At 50.6% G+C, this 17,030-nt stretch overlaps 2 protein-coding genes across 5 annotated transcripts in view; both read right to left on the reverse strand.

The window, feature by feature from the left end:
- Window positions 1-2,854, reverse strand: part of Otud5 (OTU deubiquitinase 5) — a 29,306-nt gene extending 26,452 nt beyond the window's left edge. For all 4 annotated transcript variants that reach the window (XM_026406721.2, XM_026406722.2, XM_026406720.2 and 1 more), the window contains exon 1: window positions 2,261-2,854. In XM_026406721.2, the coding sequence (XP_026262506.1) occupies window positions 2,261-2,854 (594 nt within the window). The remainder of the gene's footprint in view (window positions 1-2,260) is intronic.
- A 5,174-nt stretch (window positions 2,855-8,028) lies between these two features.
- On the reverse strand, window positions 8,029-15,116 carry Kcnd1 (potassium voltage-gated channel subfamily D member 1). The gene is made up of 6 exons (XM_026406753.2): window positions 13,996-15,116; window positions 11,012-11,174; window positions 10,826-10,909; window positions 10,639-10,737; window positions 10,145-10,395; window positions 8,029-8,260 (listed from the first exon to the last, which is right to left on the reverse strand). Exons 1-6 carry the CDS (start codon window positions 15,114-15,116, stop codon window positions 8,029-8,031), a joined length of 1,950 nt encoding a protein of 649 aa, XP_026262538.1.
- Window positions 15,117-17,030: the final 1,914 nt, after the last annotated feature.

The following is a 17,030-nucleotide window of genomic DNA, read 5'->3' on the forward strand; positions in this document are numbered from 1 at the left end:
CTTCCCTGTCTCTGGGAAGAAACATACTTATAGAAAGCAGTTCAGAAGCTAGAATGTTGCCCTGACCATAGAAGTAGAAACTGAGTTCACTTGAACATGGTCAAAATCTCTCCCAATGTCAGAGGAGAGGTCTTAGACTTTATTGTTCCTGACAACCTTCCTGAAAATAAGGGGACCACCTTGGCCCTGACCTGAAGGGGCTCAGCTTAAGGGGATCTAATGACTTGAAGAGCACACAGGTTCTTCTGTCCAATAGGGGAAGTCTCCAACCACACTGAAGATGACCTCATGTCCTCTCCCCCGTGAGAAAGAATCACCTGGTGTGGTAGGAGAGCCTCATGACCAAAGGGGGAGGGTCAAGCCTCAGTACCTAAGGCAAAAAATACCTTGTCCCTGAGGGGAACAGTTCAGGCCTCTGGGAAGCTCAAGACTCCTCCTTATAATTCCAATCTAACCAACTCCCTGAGGGTAGTGGGAACCAGGCCCAAAATCCCAAAGCAGGAAAACTTGTTTCTAAAAGCCCCTATGACTGGAGGATACACATGTTTTCTGAGGTCAGTGAGTCAGTACCCTGAGGGAAGATTCAGGTCTTAGATCCTAAGATGGCAACAGTCCTTGGGGAGACACACAGGACCCTGTTTGTCTGGGACTCTATATCCTGCCTCAAAGGAAGAATGTTAGGGCACAGTTCTGGTGGGGAGTTGTGCTGTCCATAAGAAGTGCCTCAAGTTCTCTCAGGAAGTTCAGACCTTATCTATGGAGACAAAACAGTTACTGAGTTATGTATGGGTCTCCTGTCTCTAAAGGTGTCCTTGGCAGAGTGGGTAGCAGGCCCTTGAAGATAAGTTTATATCTGCAGGGTGGCCTCAGACATCACCTCTGGGAACTTACGCTGCCTATGTGGAGTGGTCTCAGGCTGCAGAAGTGGTCTCAGGCTGCAGTTCTCAAGACAGAGGACCCTGACAACCTTGTTGTCAGAAAAAAAAATGGGATGTTAAAGCCCCAAGGTGTATTTCAGTCCTTATAATTGAGGCAGAAGGGTCTCTCATCTTTGGGCAGGCCCTCAGACCCCTGAGAACACTGATACAACATTTCCTTAGGAGGAAGGTCTCATAAAGAACTCGCCAGATGTGGTACTGCACACCTGTAATCCCAGGTACTCAAGAGGCTGTGGCAGAAGGATCACAAGTTTGAAACCAGCATCAGAAACTTAGCGAGACCCTGTCTCAAAATAGAAAGTCAAATGGGCTGGGTATGTAGCTCAGTAGTAGAGGGCCCCTGGATTCAACTAAAAGCAAAAACAAAAACAACTCCTCTTGCCTGGAATCTTGGCTAAAGGATGTCAAGCCTCTGAAGAAGCCTCAGATTCTTTAAAAACCCTCATCAAGAAGCGGGAGGACCTTAAATTCCAGTATCCAAAGCTTTGAGTGTCACTCTCTTAAGGTTCAGGCCCTTGATGGAAGGAAGGAAACCAAGATCCCATCCTTTAGAAGAAGCTTAAGATCCTAGAGAGAGGTCTCAGGCCACTTACAGGAAACACAGACCCTTGTCACTCTAAAAAGAGATAAACTTTATGTACCCAATTAATCTTTGGCTACTGGTTTTGGCCTTCATCCCCAAGGAGAGAAACAATCTTGGATCCCAAGAGGAAGAAAAATCTTATCTCCTTGAGATAAGTAAGATGTGTGTAGATGTGCAAGAAGCCTGTAATTCTAGAAAAGGGAGTGTAAAGCCCCTGAAAGTAGGCTGAAAAACCCTCAGGTCCCATTGTTTAGCTTACAAAGGAGAAGGAAGAATTGTCCTTTATGTAGAACGTCACAGAATCTTGGAAGGCTCACCATTCCTTGGGGATGCCCAGACCTGTCTGAGGTTGGGACCTTGTTTGAGTTCCCTGGGAAGGAAATCTTAAACTCTATCCCAGAGGAAAAGAGTTCTCAAGCCACTGTACATAGACCTAGATCCCTTAGAGAGACCTGAGCCCTCCCTCAGAAAGTACCCCCATTCTGTCTGTGATGCTTGGGGAATCCCCACCTATCGGTCTTACAGATGAAGTCCCAGAATCTAAAATGACAACTACCGCCCCACACATTTATCTAGGGCCTCTAACTCAAATGCTTGGGGAAAAGGGAAGAGGGCCTTTCGTGCCTCTTCCACCAGAGAAGAACGTCAGACCCCGGAAGAGAGCCTAGGTCCCTTGGTCACCTCACAGTTTAGGGGTCTGATATGACATATGTGCCCACCCTCACCATCCAGTCCTTACCTGCTCGACGGTGGCAGGGTCCATGGCTTCGATGCGTGCAGCAGCTGCTTCATATTCGTCCTCACTGTTGTAGCCTGCGCCGACCTCTTCACGCTCTGGACTGCCCCCGCCAACCGCGCCAACCCCAGGAGCTTGACGCCGCCGCTTGCTGTGCCCAGGCCCGGAGCAGCAGCTGCCCACGCCCACGGCACCGCCCACCCCCACCACCACTCCCGTCGCGCCCACCCCCGTAGCTGATGCACCCAGGGCGTCACCAGGGCCACTGCCGGGACCACCTGGACCCCCGCAAGGTGGTGGTGAGGCCTGTTGTGGCCGAGGGCCCGCCACTGCGCCGGGTGGCACGGCCAGCGCCCAGCGGTGAAGAGCGCCCGGAGGCCCCGGTAGCGGGCCCTGAGGTGGTGGTGAAGCCCGGGGACGGGCCCCTACGACGCCCGAGTCACGGTCACGATCGCCGCCACCCACGCCGGTGCCGCCGCCGCCCACGCCCACACCCCCGCCGCGCCGCGGCGCCGGGGGCAGCGGCCCGGGCGGCGGCGGCTCGTTGGCGGGGTCGGCGTCGGGAGGCGGCGGCTTCTTTTTGGGGAGAATAGTCATGGCGGCACCGCCGAGTACCCCCCAGCAAACCCGGCGCGCGGCACGCCGGGAGAGAACCCGGATGAGGGGGCTCTTGTAGTGCGCGAAGCACGACGGGAACAGCGAGACCCGGATAAAGAGATCGCGGCGCCGGTTCGAGAACCGTCGGCGGTGCGCAAGTCACGCCCGGAGAACCCGGATGTGAAGTCCAAGATGAAGGCACGGCGGCAAGTTTGTCGCAGCCTTCTCTCCGAGTCCAGCGACTTTACTGCTGCTCCTTCTGGCCTTCTGCTTCAAAGGAAACAGGACCAAAACAAGCACCTCTTCGCCCCGCCCCCTCGCAGGTTCTTGAACTACCGGGTGGGGCCCCGGGGCGCTGCGCACGCGCGCCAGAGCGCAGCCCCGCCCCTTGCTCGGAACTACGTGGGCAAAATCGCCGCCGCCGCCACAACAATTGCAGACACCAACCAATCGAAGGAGCTGCGTGGGTCCTCGATGACGCCCGCGGGCCAATCAGAAGCTTGTGCTCGCCCTCCCGTGCCCTCCGTCTCAAATTTCAAAGTCGGCACCCTTTCTCCCAGCCTTTCTTCTTGTTGATCTTGTTCTGCTCTTCACTTCTCTCCGCGAGGCTCTGACGCGCAGGCGTGGGTACTGCGAAAGAACAACGTAGCCTGTCCCGCGCACAAAAGCGCCTCCCCTCCAGGCTTCCAACTTGAACGCAGTCGGCCGGACTGACTGGAAAATATCAACACTCCCAGAGCTTAGCATTCCCTTGTAACATCACTTCCTGTCCCACCCACCTGCAAGTCTCCTTCCGCAGAAGAGGCGGGCGTCACTTCACCCTGGCAACAGGATGGGCCATGCTGTGATTGGCTAAGAGACGCAGTCACTCTCGTCAGACAGACCAATCCTGGGACAGGCGTGCACCGTGGGGACAGTGGGTGTTTGTGAAACAGACGCCTTCTCTGGCACCTCCGCCCTCTCGCCCTGGTGTTGACCTCTCCGCACCTACGGCTGGTGCGCAGGCGCGGTAAAGCCCTCTTTCCCCCTTCCCGGTCCCCCCCCCCCAATTGAATTTGCTTAGGAAAATATTTATGAACCAGCTCTGTCACCGGCCAACCTCTCGCAGTGGGACTTGCAAAATCCCTTCTGTTGAGCGGCTAGAACACTTCTGGCTCATCGTAACTCTGCTCTTCCAGTCTGAGTGATATTTGGCAACTCATTTAACACCCACTACATTCTGAATTTCTACTTCTTCATAGAAATAGAAAAATGACAGTAATTCCAATTTAAGATCAGAAACTCACGCTTGTTGATGGTTTGGTGTTGTACCTGACATATAGAAAGTGCTCAGTAAGTCTGCATGGTGGTACAGTGCGAGGATCCCTGGCTTTGGGGTCAGGAAGACCTTAGTTCCAGGCACAGATTGTCCATTATGAACAGTATGACATCGTGCAAATTCATTGTCTCTTAAAATTACCCATCTGAAAAGTTGGAAATGTCTTCCCCGACTACCTTAGGAAATAGTTATGGAGTTCAAATGAGTTTATAAACTAAGAAAGGCATTGTGAGAGGTGAGGGCTCCCTGCCATTCTTAAGAGCAAAGCCACACACCTGATTTAAACTAAAACCTTCCTAAACCTTTTCTGAGTACCACCTAACCTTCTTCCTTCAGGTGTTGACTTTAACAGAAGTTCTCCCCACAAAGGTGGCAGTAATAACTAGGTCCTAGTGGTGTTTTCTGCTCGTGAGACAATGGGAAGAGGGGACTTACATTTACTGGGACTGTTGTGTTTAGGGCCTTGTCCCAAATGCCTATGCACATTACATTGAATCTTCTCATGGTCATTTCACTCCAGACCCCAATATCCCACTCTCTACTACCATCTAAAACTGAATTCATGCCAGGTGTGGTGGCACATGCCTGAAATCCCAGAGACTCAGGAGGATGAGGTGAAGGATCACAAGTTTCAAGATTTACCAAGACCCTTAGCAATGGAGACTCTTTCTCAAAGAATTTTTTAAAATGGGCTGGAGATGAAGTTCTGTGGTAAAGTGGCCCTGGTTCTGGTTGAATCCCCAGTACCACAAATAATAATACTAATAAAATTAAAAATAAAACTGAACTCATAGCCAGGCATGGTGACACATGCTTATAATCCTGACTACTCAAGAGGCTGAGGCAGGAGGAATCCCAAGTTTGAGGCCAGGCTGAGCAACTTAGCAAGATCCATCAAAAAAAAAAAAAAAAAAAAAAAAAGAAAGAAAGAAAGAAAGAAAAGAAACTGAAATCAGGCATGGTAGTGCATGCCTGTAATCACAGCAGCTTTGGAGGCTGAGTCAGGAGGATCACATGTTCAAAGTCAACCTAAGCAACTTAGTGAGGCTGTAAACAAACTAATGAGACCCTGTCTCAAAAAAAAGGGCTTAGGATGTGGCTCAGTGGTTAAGTGCCCTTGGGTTCAATCCCTGGTACCAAAAAGGGGGGGGGGGCAGAAAAAAGAAACTGAACTCATATTTATTTGCAGCCAATTGCCAGTTACTATGTGCCTGGCACTGTACATTAACAGCTTTGATGGTCCATTTGACAGAAAACATCACCCTTAGCCAGCCACTGCCTAAGCCCAAGAGGTAGGAGTCAACCGTGACCACTCCCTCTTCTCCAACACTCACAAGCCTATTAATCCCAAATCCTGCCCATTTTACCTTCCAATTTCTTATGCTCCAATTCTGCTCCCATCACTCTTATCCAAGCCACCCTTCCCTATCACCACAAAAGCCTCCTCACTGTTCTTTCTCAATCAGAGAATTCTCTGTAATTCACCATCCACAGACACAATGATCTTTCTAAAACACAAACCTCATCAGGACTTTCCTATTTCTACACTTTCAGGAGTCCCCATCATCCTCTCAAATCTGTCTCCTGGCTTTGAAGGCCCATAGTGATCTATCTGGCTTTTCTTCTCCCTCCTTCTTCCCCTCTCCAGCCAGACAACTATTTTCAGTTCCCTGAAGGCTCCAAGCTTGTGCTCTAACCTCCAGGTCATTGCACATGCTGTTCCTCAGCCTACATGTCCAGCCTTTCGTCTTTTGCCTGGCTAACTCCAACTTCTTCCTTGTTTGCTGGCCAGATTATTTTCCCCTGCTGTCTACATGCTTCTATAATACATTCATCTTAGTTCTATCACACTGTTTTAATTGCTTAATTGTCTCTCTTAGATGTTCAACTCTATACATCAGAGACAATGTCTGTTTTGTCTATCTTTGTACCCTAGGGCTGGCACATGATGAGAAGTTAATCAATATTTGGTGAATAAATAAATTGTTATCTCTATTTCACAGATTAGCAACCTAGCACAAGAGAAAGTGATTCTCTCATCCAGGGATTGGAACACATTGACCTGAATATAAGGTCTGTCTTCTTGGTGCTCTGTGGAGCTCAGTCACACTACTCTAGTGGAGCCAGTAACCCAGAAGAGTGAGTGCAGGAGGGCTGGAGTTGTGGCTTAGTGATAGAGCACTTTCCTAGCATGTGTGAGGCACTGGGTTCGACTCTCAGCACCACATATATATAAATAAAATAAAGGTCCATCAGTATATTAAAAAAAAAGAGTGCAGGAAATGCCCACAAGGAAGGGAAATTTGCCAAGCTGAGAGATGCTTTTATTAGGGTTAAATTTGATGTTGTTTGCTGCCAGGATGTTAAGTCCACTTTGTGCTGACATGAATTGTGTTTTCCCCATCTGTGAATGAGGGAGCTAGAGCAGACGATGGCCAAGGACAATGTCTTAGGACTCCCTGGCCTGTTCCCACTGGCTGTAGATTTACTCTTCAAACCACCCTCTCTCATTTCTTCTAGATCCTCATCTTCCAGACTTTATCACCAGCCATTCACCTCCCACACCTTTACCCACACCAGCCCTTCCACTTTTGCAAGGAAGTAAGATCAGAGTGGTTTCATCCCCCCATTCCAACCCAGCCCCCAAACCCACAGAGTTGGGAAGTGTTCAGTCTTCGTTTCTCCTCTCAGGTTTTATTGACTGATGGAAACTACATCTTTGTCAGCCACCAGCTCCACAGGGACAGTACTGGGGACAGGGAACCTGAGATGATGCCAGATTTCAGCCTGAGAGTAGAGTTCTGGAAGGTGACCCAAGAGGGAAAAGAGAGAAGAATATATGAAAAGGAGTTACGAGGGAGGAGGAGGTGGTTAGGAATTTCCTCCTGCCTCCTACACCTCCCAGAGTTCAGAACAACCCAGGTCTCAGCCCCTGATGCTTCTGGACTCCTCCCCAAGAACATGGAATTGGTCCATGATCACCAAATGCAGCCCAGCTCTTGCTAGCTGCCGGGTTCTTATCTCAGCCAGTCCAGACTTTAGCCCAACCCAGGAAGGAAGCAAACCAGAGAAGAGAGGAGTACTAGTTAGAGGTGGCCCATCTGATCAGGGCAGATGTAAATGCTGCAGCAAACTGGTAAGAGGCTTTGCATATCATCATGGCAGCAGCTGCTATTGCTAGAATTTGCTGAGGATCCAACAGAGGACAGGATGGCAGGGACCCATTTCCAGCAGCCAGGGAAGTTGCAGTGGTGTTTGTGCTATCTGTATGTTGGGAGAGGCAGCCTGACCCCTCAACCGGGGGCCAGGGGGTGACAGGTCACTGCTGAGGCCACAGCTCACAAAGCCCATGGTTACATTCCAAGCTTCAGAATTGGGGAACTGTTGGGTCTGGTAGAGAGAAAGGACCTCTCCTAGAGGTCAGATCAGGAGTGAGGGTTTCCTTCTCTGAACCCCCAAACCTCTACAGACCAGTCAGAGAGAAGATGAAATCTCAAAATCTTTGTCAAGCCAGAGCTCAGATATTAGACAGGAACTTTACCTACCTCCAAAGACCCATGGGGAGGAGCATGCAGGAGACCAGCTAGAGGAGGGGGGCCGGTCCCAGTGTGTGTTGGAGCAAGGAGGCTGGAGGCCTGTGGAAGGCCTGTGGAAGCCCAGTGCTCCCACCAAGAAGACTGGGAGAGGGCAAGTCTCCCATTCCCAAGTGGGCCATTCCATAAAACCTAATTGCATAGTTCTCAGAAGGGGGCAGAAGGGGTCCCCAGGCCTGTCCCTCTCTGCCTCCCCAAAATATGGCTTTGGAAAGGACTCCCCCAAGAAAAAATAGGGCCCTCTGAATGAGCAGGCCCATACTTCACAGGGAAGAAATCTTGACAGTCTCAGGGAGGAGGCAGGGGGTATCCACGCTGGAGTTCCTGAGGTTACTGCTGGCCCTGCCGCCACCACCACCACCAGGGGAGGAAGGTTGGCTCTCATCTGGTGTATTGGCAGGAGGGGTGGGGATACTGATAATGGCGGCCACAAAGTCCCGGCTGTCACAGTTCAGGTCAAGGCTGTCATGGGGCTTGGCATTGAGGCTTGAGCGGCTGTGGACAGGGATGAGGAAGATGGAAGGCTCTTAAAAAGTCATCTTGATTAATTGCCATATCTATTGTGGCATTTATTGAACACTGACTGTCTCTGAGCTAAGTGTTCCCCTGCATCCTTAATTATGGTGGTAGAGAGGAAGGGCTCTGGAGTCAGTCCTGGATTCAAGTCTTGAGCCCCTTTACCATACTGAAACTCCCATCTATAGCATGGAAATAACAATATTCCCTACTTTGAGGGGTTGTGGAGATTCAATGAGAATTGAGAATAAATGATACAAAGTATTCAGAGTAGTGCATGGATCATGATGAGTGCACACACACAAGCCCGAGCACGCGTGTGTGTGTGCGCGCGCGCACACACACACACACACACACACACACTTTTTTTGATGTGTGGTGCTGGGAATTAAACCTAGGGCCTTGTGCATGCTAAGCACACTCTACCATTGAGTTACACCCCCAGCCCACATAAGTATTTTTTCTTATTCTTATGCCTAACAGTGCCAAAGTCCTTGCAGGAGTCTACGCTAGAATCTATATAACCATGTCTTCATTCCTTTCTGACTTGCCAACCTCCTATTCTACAGTAGCTTCCTTGCAGCATTCACATGGGCTGTTCATTTACCTAGAAAGCTCTTCCTGTAGATATCTGCATGGCTCATTCCCTCATTTCCTTCAGGCCTTGGCACAGATGTCATCTTAGAAAAGCCTTCCTTGACCACATTATTGAAACTGCATCAGCCAGGTGTAGTGAAGCAAGCCTCTAATCCCAGTGGCTCTGGGACAAGAGGATTGCTGGTTCAAAGCTAGCCTCAGCAATTGAGTGAGGCAATAAGGAACCTAGTGAGACCCTGTCTCAAAATAAAAAGTGAAAAACAAAAGGCTTGGGATGTGGCTCAGTGGTTAAGTGCCCTGAGTTCAATCCCTGATATCACCTAAAGAAACCAAGGGAAAAAAATATGCATCAGACAGTGGGTGGGGGGGGGAGGCTGTGGTAGAGCACTTGTCTGACAAGTGTGAGACCCTGGGTTCAATCCCGATTACTGTAGTAATAATACTAACAACAACAACAACAATAATAATACATTTAAAAAAAACAAACTTCATTACTGCTGCTCTGCACTCTCTAGATGGCATCCATGATTTATTTTTTCCTTGCTGTTTACATATTTGACACACTATGTGATCTGTATATTTATAAATATCTCACAATAGAATGTAAGTTCCCAAAGGGCAAAATTTTTTCACAGTGCTTGGGATGTAACACAAGGACTTTTGCACTTTAAGTATATATTCTACCTCTGAGCCACACCCTGAGCTCAAGACAAAGATTTATTTTTACTTTTTTTTTTCAGTGCTGGAGATTGAACCCAGAGATTTGAGCATGTTAAGCAAGTACTCTACCACTGAGCTATATACCCAGTCCCTTTTTTCTTTTTCTTTGGTGCTGGGGACTGATTCCACTGAGCTACATCCTTAGTCCTTTTTTTTTTAATAGTACCAGGGATTGACCCCAGGGGCACTTAACTACTGAGCAACATCTCTAGCCCCCTTTTTAAAAAAAATATTTAAAGACAGAGTCTCACTAACTTCCTTAGGGCCTCCCTAAATTGCTGAGGCTGGCTTTGAACTCCCCATCCTCTTTCCTCAGCCTCTCAAGTGGCTGGGAGGACAGGCATGTGCCACTGCCATGTCTGGCTGCTCAATAAATATTTGAAAGATGTAATGAAGAATGAGGAGTTCCAGAAAAATTAAGCCCAAGATCCCCATATGGAAGAGTTTGAGTTTGAGCCTGATTTGGTAGGCCTTGAGTAATGAAATCTCAAACCCACTGGCCCAAACTCTACACTCACCAGCTGTGGCCAGGGGATGGATGCTTACCTCTGAGGGGCAGGGCTCCTCCGCAGCCCTGCCAGCGTATCCAGCTCCTGCATGCTGCCACGACTAACTGAGGCGGTGGAGTTGGCAAGGCGGATGGCACGGCGCTTGGCCCTGCGTGGGCAACAAGATGATAGCAGACTGCCAGGCCCCACTGGTTGGGAGGACACAGAGGTGCTACAGCTGGTGCGGCCACCCAATGAGACTGCTCCCAGGGCCTCACTAAATGTCAGTTCATCTGTGAACTCATGGCACTGTAGGCAGAAAGGAGGGAGAGTCACAGGACACCCCATGGGAGCTATTCCCAATCCCAGGCTATTGCTCCGGCTGTTCTCTCCTTTATGGAAATCATTCTCTTCCCTTCCCTTGCTCAGCCTTTCCCAGGAAGTTCCATGTGATTTCTACAATTAGTAGAAACCTCCCATCCCAGGAAGGGGACTGACTTGGTGGCAGAGGGACCCCCTCCTTCCTACATACCACCTCTCATTAGGCCTCACCGTTGTCTTCTCTAGACAGTGTAGCAAATGGTGATGTTGCTGCTCAAAAGCAGAACGGTTCCTGATACACAGCGCCTGTCCCTCCCCACTGCCGCTGTCCTGGGGTGGGCAGAGCAGAGAGAGAAGGTCAGCACCTCCCTCTGCACATCACTTCTTACCCATAAATCCAATCTGGGCCCCTACCCACCTCAAGTCCCCCATTCTGCTTGTACTGCAGGAAGGCGTTGGTGGTTCCACTCTTTGCCAACCGGATCCTTGCCAAGCGCACCTTCTACAAAAAGAAAAGGAAACAAAGGGCCAGGTGGGTGAGTCCAAGTGTAGCCCAGATTGAGGTGTGAAGAATAAGAGATGATCAGATGCAAGATGCAGTTACCTGCTGCGCTCGGCGCTTGTCAGCACGTTGGTTCTGGTGGTAGATGCGGCTAAAGTTGGACACAATTACTGGCACAGGCAGGGCAATGACCAAGACACCACTGAGTGAGCAGATGGACCCAAAAATCTTGCCAGCAATGGTGCTGGGCACCATATCTCCATAGCTGGGGGAAGGGGGAGGTAGGCCAAAGTCAAGAAATGTGCTCACCCACCTCTCTGTCCCAACTCCATCCCATTCAACCCTGACTCACTGTGACCCTGTTCAGGCGCTCAGACTCATTAAGTGTCAGTTTCTTGCTCTGCAAAATGTGGATAATAACCTCTCTGGCCAATAGGGGGTGTCAAATAAGACATGGGGCTGGCCCTTAGCCTCTACCATCTGCTGCCCCCATCAGAGCTGTGCACTGGACAGCCAAGTTAGCTGGAAATCTAATAATACCAAGCAGAGGGGAGACCAGGGGAGTCACAGGCAATAAATGTAGCTCCCTGGGGACAGAGTTCCACTACCACAGGCCACCTAAGGAGCTCTGCACCATTGAGGGAATATTCTGTTGGTTTTGCCTGCCTCTCTGTTCTCTAGGTAGGACCCCTTCTGATTCCCTCCAGGGGAAGCCTTGAAACTGAACTCCTACAAAAAAGTAGAAAGGAACCTTCAAACTGCCCCTGCCTTCCTCCATGCCACACTCCCTCCCCAGGAGGTGCAGCAGACTCCACCTTACTGACTTGTTTTACAGAGGGGGGAAAATGAAGCTCAGGGAATTTCCATAGTTGCCCAGGATCACACACAGCACACTTTTGTTCTAACCACAGGACCAACTAGATCTCTTCTATAGAAACGCAGCCTCTGCATCTCAAGTTTCTAGGCCTTTGCTTAGGCTGTGCCCTAGGAAGGCTTTTCCTTATTTCTGTGTTTTGACTCATTTTAAGTATTCAGGATTGTGCTCCAAAGTCTCTCCAACTTGGCCATTTCTGTCTCTTGTGATGTGTCATCTCAGACTGTGTCTCACTATGAGACATGGGCAGCCATCCACCTTCACAGGGTTGTTGTGAGGACTGAATAGGATAAAAGGCACCAAAATACCCAGTGCCAAATCACTGTCAGGGCTCAATATTTTTTGTTGATCCAATCCCAAACCTCCAACCTGAATTAATTTCTACTCCTTAGAAACCCCAAATCAATTTTTCTGTACCTCTATTAAGACACTGAGCAAGGCCAATTCATTCAGTCATTCATTCAACCAATGCAGGACACCAACAATATATCTAATCACACTGATGGAAACTTAAAGAAGGATCACAGGGGTTGGAGTTGTGGCTCAATGTTAGAGTGCTTTCCTAGCATGGGGGAGGCACTGGTTTCAATTCTCAGCGCTACATATAAATAAATAAAAATAAAGACTCACCCACAATGTGTGTGTACACACACACACACACACACACAATTATATATATAATTTTTTTAAAGAAGGATCACAGCATCTGCCCCAAACAATGCCTTTAAAAACCTCATGAGGGTCGGACGCGGTGACCCAGTGGCTCAGGAGGCTGAGACAGGAGGATCACGAGTTCAAAGCCACCCTCAGCAAAAGTGAGGCACTAGGCAACTTGGTGAGACCGTGTTTCTAAATAAAATATAAAATAGGGCTGGGGATGTGGCTCAGTGGTTGAGTGCCCCTGAGTTCAATCCCTGGTATCCCTCCACCCCCCCAAAAAAAGAACCTCATGAGGAAAAAAAAAAGTCTCATGAGGGCCAGGTGTGGTGGTGCATCCTGTAATTCCAGCCCTCCGGAAGATGAGGCAGGAGGATGGCTAGTTCTAGGCCAGCCTCAGCAGGCCCTAAGCAACTAAGCAACTTAGCAAGACCCTGTCTCAAAATAAAAAATATAAATGGCTGGGGATATAGCTCAGTGGTTAAGCACCACCTGTGTTCAATCCCTATACTGAGAAAAAAACAAAAGCAAAATCTAAAATAACCTAATGAGGTCTGGGAGTGGTGGTGCATTTCTGTAATTCTAGCAACTCTGGAGGCTGAGGGAGGAGGATTGCAAGTTTGAGGACAGCCTTTGCAATTTAGCAAGGCCCTAAGCAACTTAGGAAGACCCAGGCTCAAAAAAAATTTTTTAAAAGAAGGACTGGGGATGTAGTAGTTCAGCAGTTTACCCTTGGGTTTAATTCCTAGTACCAACAACTTAGAGATTCTGTCTCAAAAGAAAATATTTTTAAAAGGGTTGGAGTGGCTAGGCATGGTGGCACACGCTGGTAATCCCAGTGGCTCAGGAAGATGAGGCAGGAGGATCAATCGCAAGTTCAAAGCCAGCCTCAGCAAATTAGTGAGGACGTAAGCAACTTAGCAAGACCATGTCTCAAAATAAAATATAAAAAGGGCTGGGGATGTGGATCAGTGGTTAAGTGCCCCTGTTTCTAAATAAAATATAAAATAGGGCTGGGGATGTAGTTGGGTGTAGTTGAGTGGTAGAGTGCTTGCCTAGCATATGTGAGGCCCTGGGTTCCATCCCCAACACCCCTACAAAAAAAGAAAAAATGGTTGATAGGAAGCCAATACCTATTTATCCTGCACCAGAAACATTCAAATAACTTTTGCAACCATGATGCCATTGAATTCTCTCTAGGTGATAAAGGGAATCATTGTTTCCCACTTTATAGAGGGAGAAACTGAGGCTCTGAGAAAAGGTCAACAGAAAGACAGCTAAGACAATCATTTTCCCCAAGTCTCCTGACCTGGAAAATCAAGGATGGTCAAAGCTTGGATTTGAAGACTAAATCCAACTCCCCCAGTTTTACAGATGGGCAAACTAAAGCTCAAAAAGAGAGAGTGGTAGAGCATGTGCTTAGCATGTGTAAGGGCCCTGGGTTGGATCTCTAATACCACAAAGAAAATAAAAAGAGATCATTCATCTAACCTTTCTGATTTTATAGAAAATGTGAGTGTAATTGTGCAGCTCCCAACACAGGATCTGCACTCACCCAAGTGTGGTCATGGTGACAATGGTATACCAGAAGGCCGCAGGGATGCTGGTAAAGTTGGTCTTGCTGGTGCCCTTCTCAGCATAGAACATGACAGTGGCAAAGATGATGATGGCCATGGTGAGGGAAAAGAGGAGAAAGCCCAGCTCAGAGGCACAGCTCTTGAGTGTGTAGCCCAGAATCCGCAAACCCTGGGAGTGCCTGGAGAACTTGAAAATGCGGAAAACACGGAACACACGCAGGGTGACAAATGCACCCGAGACATCATCGTTCTTGGGCACAAAAAGCCCAATGTAATAGGGCAGAATGGCCACCACATCGATGAGGCTCATGACACTCCGCAGGAAGCGGCAACGGCTAGGGGCAGCAAAAAGCCTCAGGAGGTATTCTCCCGTGAATATGAGTACACAGGCCGTGTCCATGCAGAAAAAGGCTGTCGGAAAGCGGTCACCACAGGGCTGCTCCCTTGGTGGCCGCCGTGCAGGGCCGCGGCACGGGATGGTCTCCACCACATTGGCGATGACCGACACTGCGATGAAAAAGCCAGTCACATAGTAGAAAACCAGCGCTGCAGTGCTAGTGTGTGGGTTCTCGAAGGCCCTCCAGAGCCGTTGCCGCAGGGAGCTGCCTGCTGGCAGGGCAGGCCCATCCCCAGCCTGCTCAGCCTCCTCGTCTTCAGCCAGGCGCTCAGCATTCTCCTTTTTGCGGTCCCGGTACTCTTCAAGGCAGCAGTCGCCCACAAGCTCGGGGACCAGGCCATAGAAGGCCAGCTCTTCGTCGAAGGCCTGGATGCATTCCTGGCGTGGGCAGTGTAGCCGGCCAGTTCGGTAGAAGTTCAGCACGTGCCGGAACATATCCGGGTCGCGATCAAAGAAATACTCGCCAGAGTCCGCGTCATAGAAGAACTCCTTCTCAGAACTGCCCAGCAACGTGTCTGGGTAGCGATCCAGTGTGTTCTTCCAGGTCTCGAAGCGCCGGCCGCTGACGTTCACCACCAGAACCTCATCCCCTCGAGATGCCTTCACCCCTGGCGCTGGGGGCAGGGGCTGCTGGGCAAGGGGCAGCCAGCCCACAGCGGCCGCCCGTGCAAAGGGCAACCACGTGGCCACGCCTGCCGCCATCCTGCGGCTCCCCAGGCCCACGGAGACTTGGGGGGTGGCGTTTAGGAGAATGTGGCTGTCTCCAGGATGGTGGGGGCTTGGAGAGGCCCTGGGCCACCAGGGCAAGGAAACTGGGGGTGTCTAGAGAGGCCAAGAGGAACGAGGAGGAGGAACTAGAGAGATGGGCAGGAGCTTAGGGGGCATTTAGAGGGTCTAGGAGGGGCCCTTGTGGTGTCCTGAGGGACTAATAAGGGCTTAAGGAGATCAGAGAGGACAAGAAGGATCCCCAGGATCTTTAGAGAGACTGAGATGATTCTAGTGGGGTCAGCATGTGCCTGAGAGATGTTTGGGGGTGTCTAGAGGGACCGAGAAACAAGTGGGAAGCTCTCAACACTCTCAAGAGTTCTCAGGGAAGGAAAAATAGGTCTGGAACCCATTAGCCAGTTTGGAGAGGAAATTGGGGCATCCAGAGGGGTACAAATGGGATCAGAGGTGCTTGAAAGAGGCTGAGTGTACCTGGGGGCTGGTTCTAGAGGGGATGAGAAAGGTGAGGAGGGTCGTCCATACCCTCAAGACTTCTAGGGTAAAGATAAGGGGGTTGAAGCACCCTCATGGGATCTGAAAAGGGGCTGGTGCTTCTCAAGGGTGGCTGTAGAGCCAGGAGGTTGTAAAGAGGCTGAAAAGTGTCTTGGGAGTGCCTAGAGCTGCCAAGAATAGCCTGGGGGTGTTGTCTACATATTACAGGAGTTCTAGGGAAAGCAGAAGAAGTGAGGGCCCCCTAGTGGGGCTGGAAATGGAATGGGGTAGCTAAAGAGGTAGTTATGGGACTGGATTATTTTGTAAGAGGACGGTAGATATCTGGGTGAGGGGGATATCTAAAGGGGCAGAGGAAGCCTGGTCCACACTCTGAAGAGTTCTGGGAGAAGAGAAGAGGGGCCTGGGGAACCCTAAGGTGCTGGGACTCAACCGGACTGAAGTTGGGCACAAGGATTTCCCCAAAAATGGGTTGGAGAGAACAGAGGGGTGTTGAAAGGGAGTTGGGTGTGTCTCCGGGGAGGTGGGGGCTGCTGAACCTTGCAGGAGACAGGCAGGAGAGGCTGGAGAAGGCTGGGTCCCAACGATGGGGGCAGGTCTGGGGAAACCACACCCCGAGGGGCAGGCGGTGTGTGCTAGACAGCAGCAGCAGCAGCAGCAGCAGCAGCAGCAGCAGCAGCAGCAGCGGCGGCAGGAGAAGGAGGAGGAGGAGGAGGAGGAAGAAAGGCAGCCACAGCCAGGCCTAGAAGGGAAGGCAGCACAGGCAGGGGAGGGGGTTGGGTCCCTGGAAGGAGGCTGTGGAAGGACAAGGTCCAGTGGGATCCCTGGGGACTGTCCCAAGATGGGTTAGGGTGTGGGGGCTGGACCAGGGAAGGACAAGGACAGTGCTTGGCGGCCCCCTCCCACTCCCCATAGAGCGTCCTCACCTGTGTCCCGGCTGCAGCAGCAGCAACAGCGGTGGGGCTGGGGGTACCAAACACCGGAGCTGCTGGCCCCCTCTGCAGAGCTGCCCCGAGTTCTCCTCCTCCTCCTCCTCCTTCGGCTCTCTCCCCGCCCCTCTGAGCTTGCCGGGAGATGGAAAGGCAGGGAGGGGCCTCGTGGCTCTCAGAGCCCCCTCCCCTAGGGCAGCCTGCGAGGGACCCTGGGGAGACTCCGCCTCCTACAAAGCTGGTTGGGCCTCAGTCGCGTCATCTGGAAAATGGGGGTGGCAGGGAGCTTTGCCAGTTCTCCCCACCTCCTTCCTGGACTCCCCCCTCTTCCTGCCCAGTTCCTACCCCCTCTACCCCCAGGGGCCCCCACCCCCACCCGCCTGAATCAGCAGCACTTAGCAGAACCGATCGATCGATGGGGAGGCGTCTGTTAATGGCCCCAGAGCGGAGTGCCATGGGGAATGATGCAGCG

This window comes from Urocitellus parryii, chromosome X (genome assembly GCF_045843805.1).
Source record: "Urocitellus parryii isolate mUroPar1 chromosome X, mUroPar1.hap1, whole genome shotgun sequence".
Classification (NCBI taxonomy): Eukaryota; Metazoa; Chordata; class Mammalia; order Rodentia; family Sciuridae; genus Urocitellus; species Urocitellus parryii.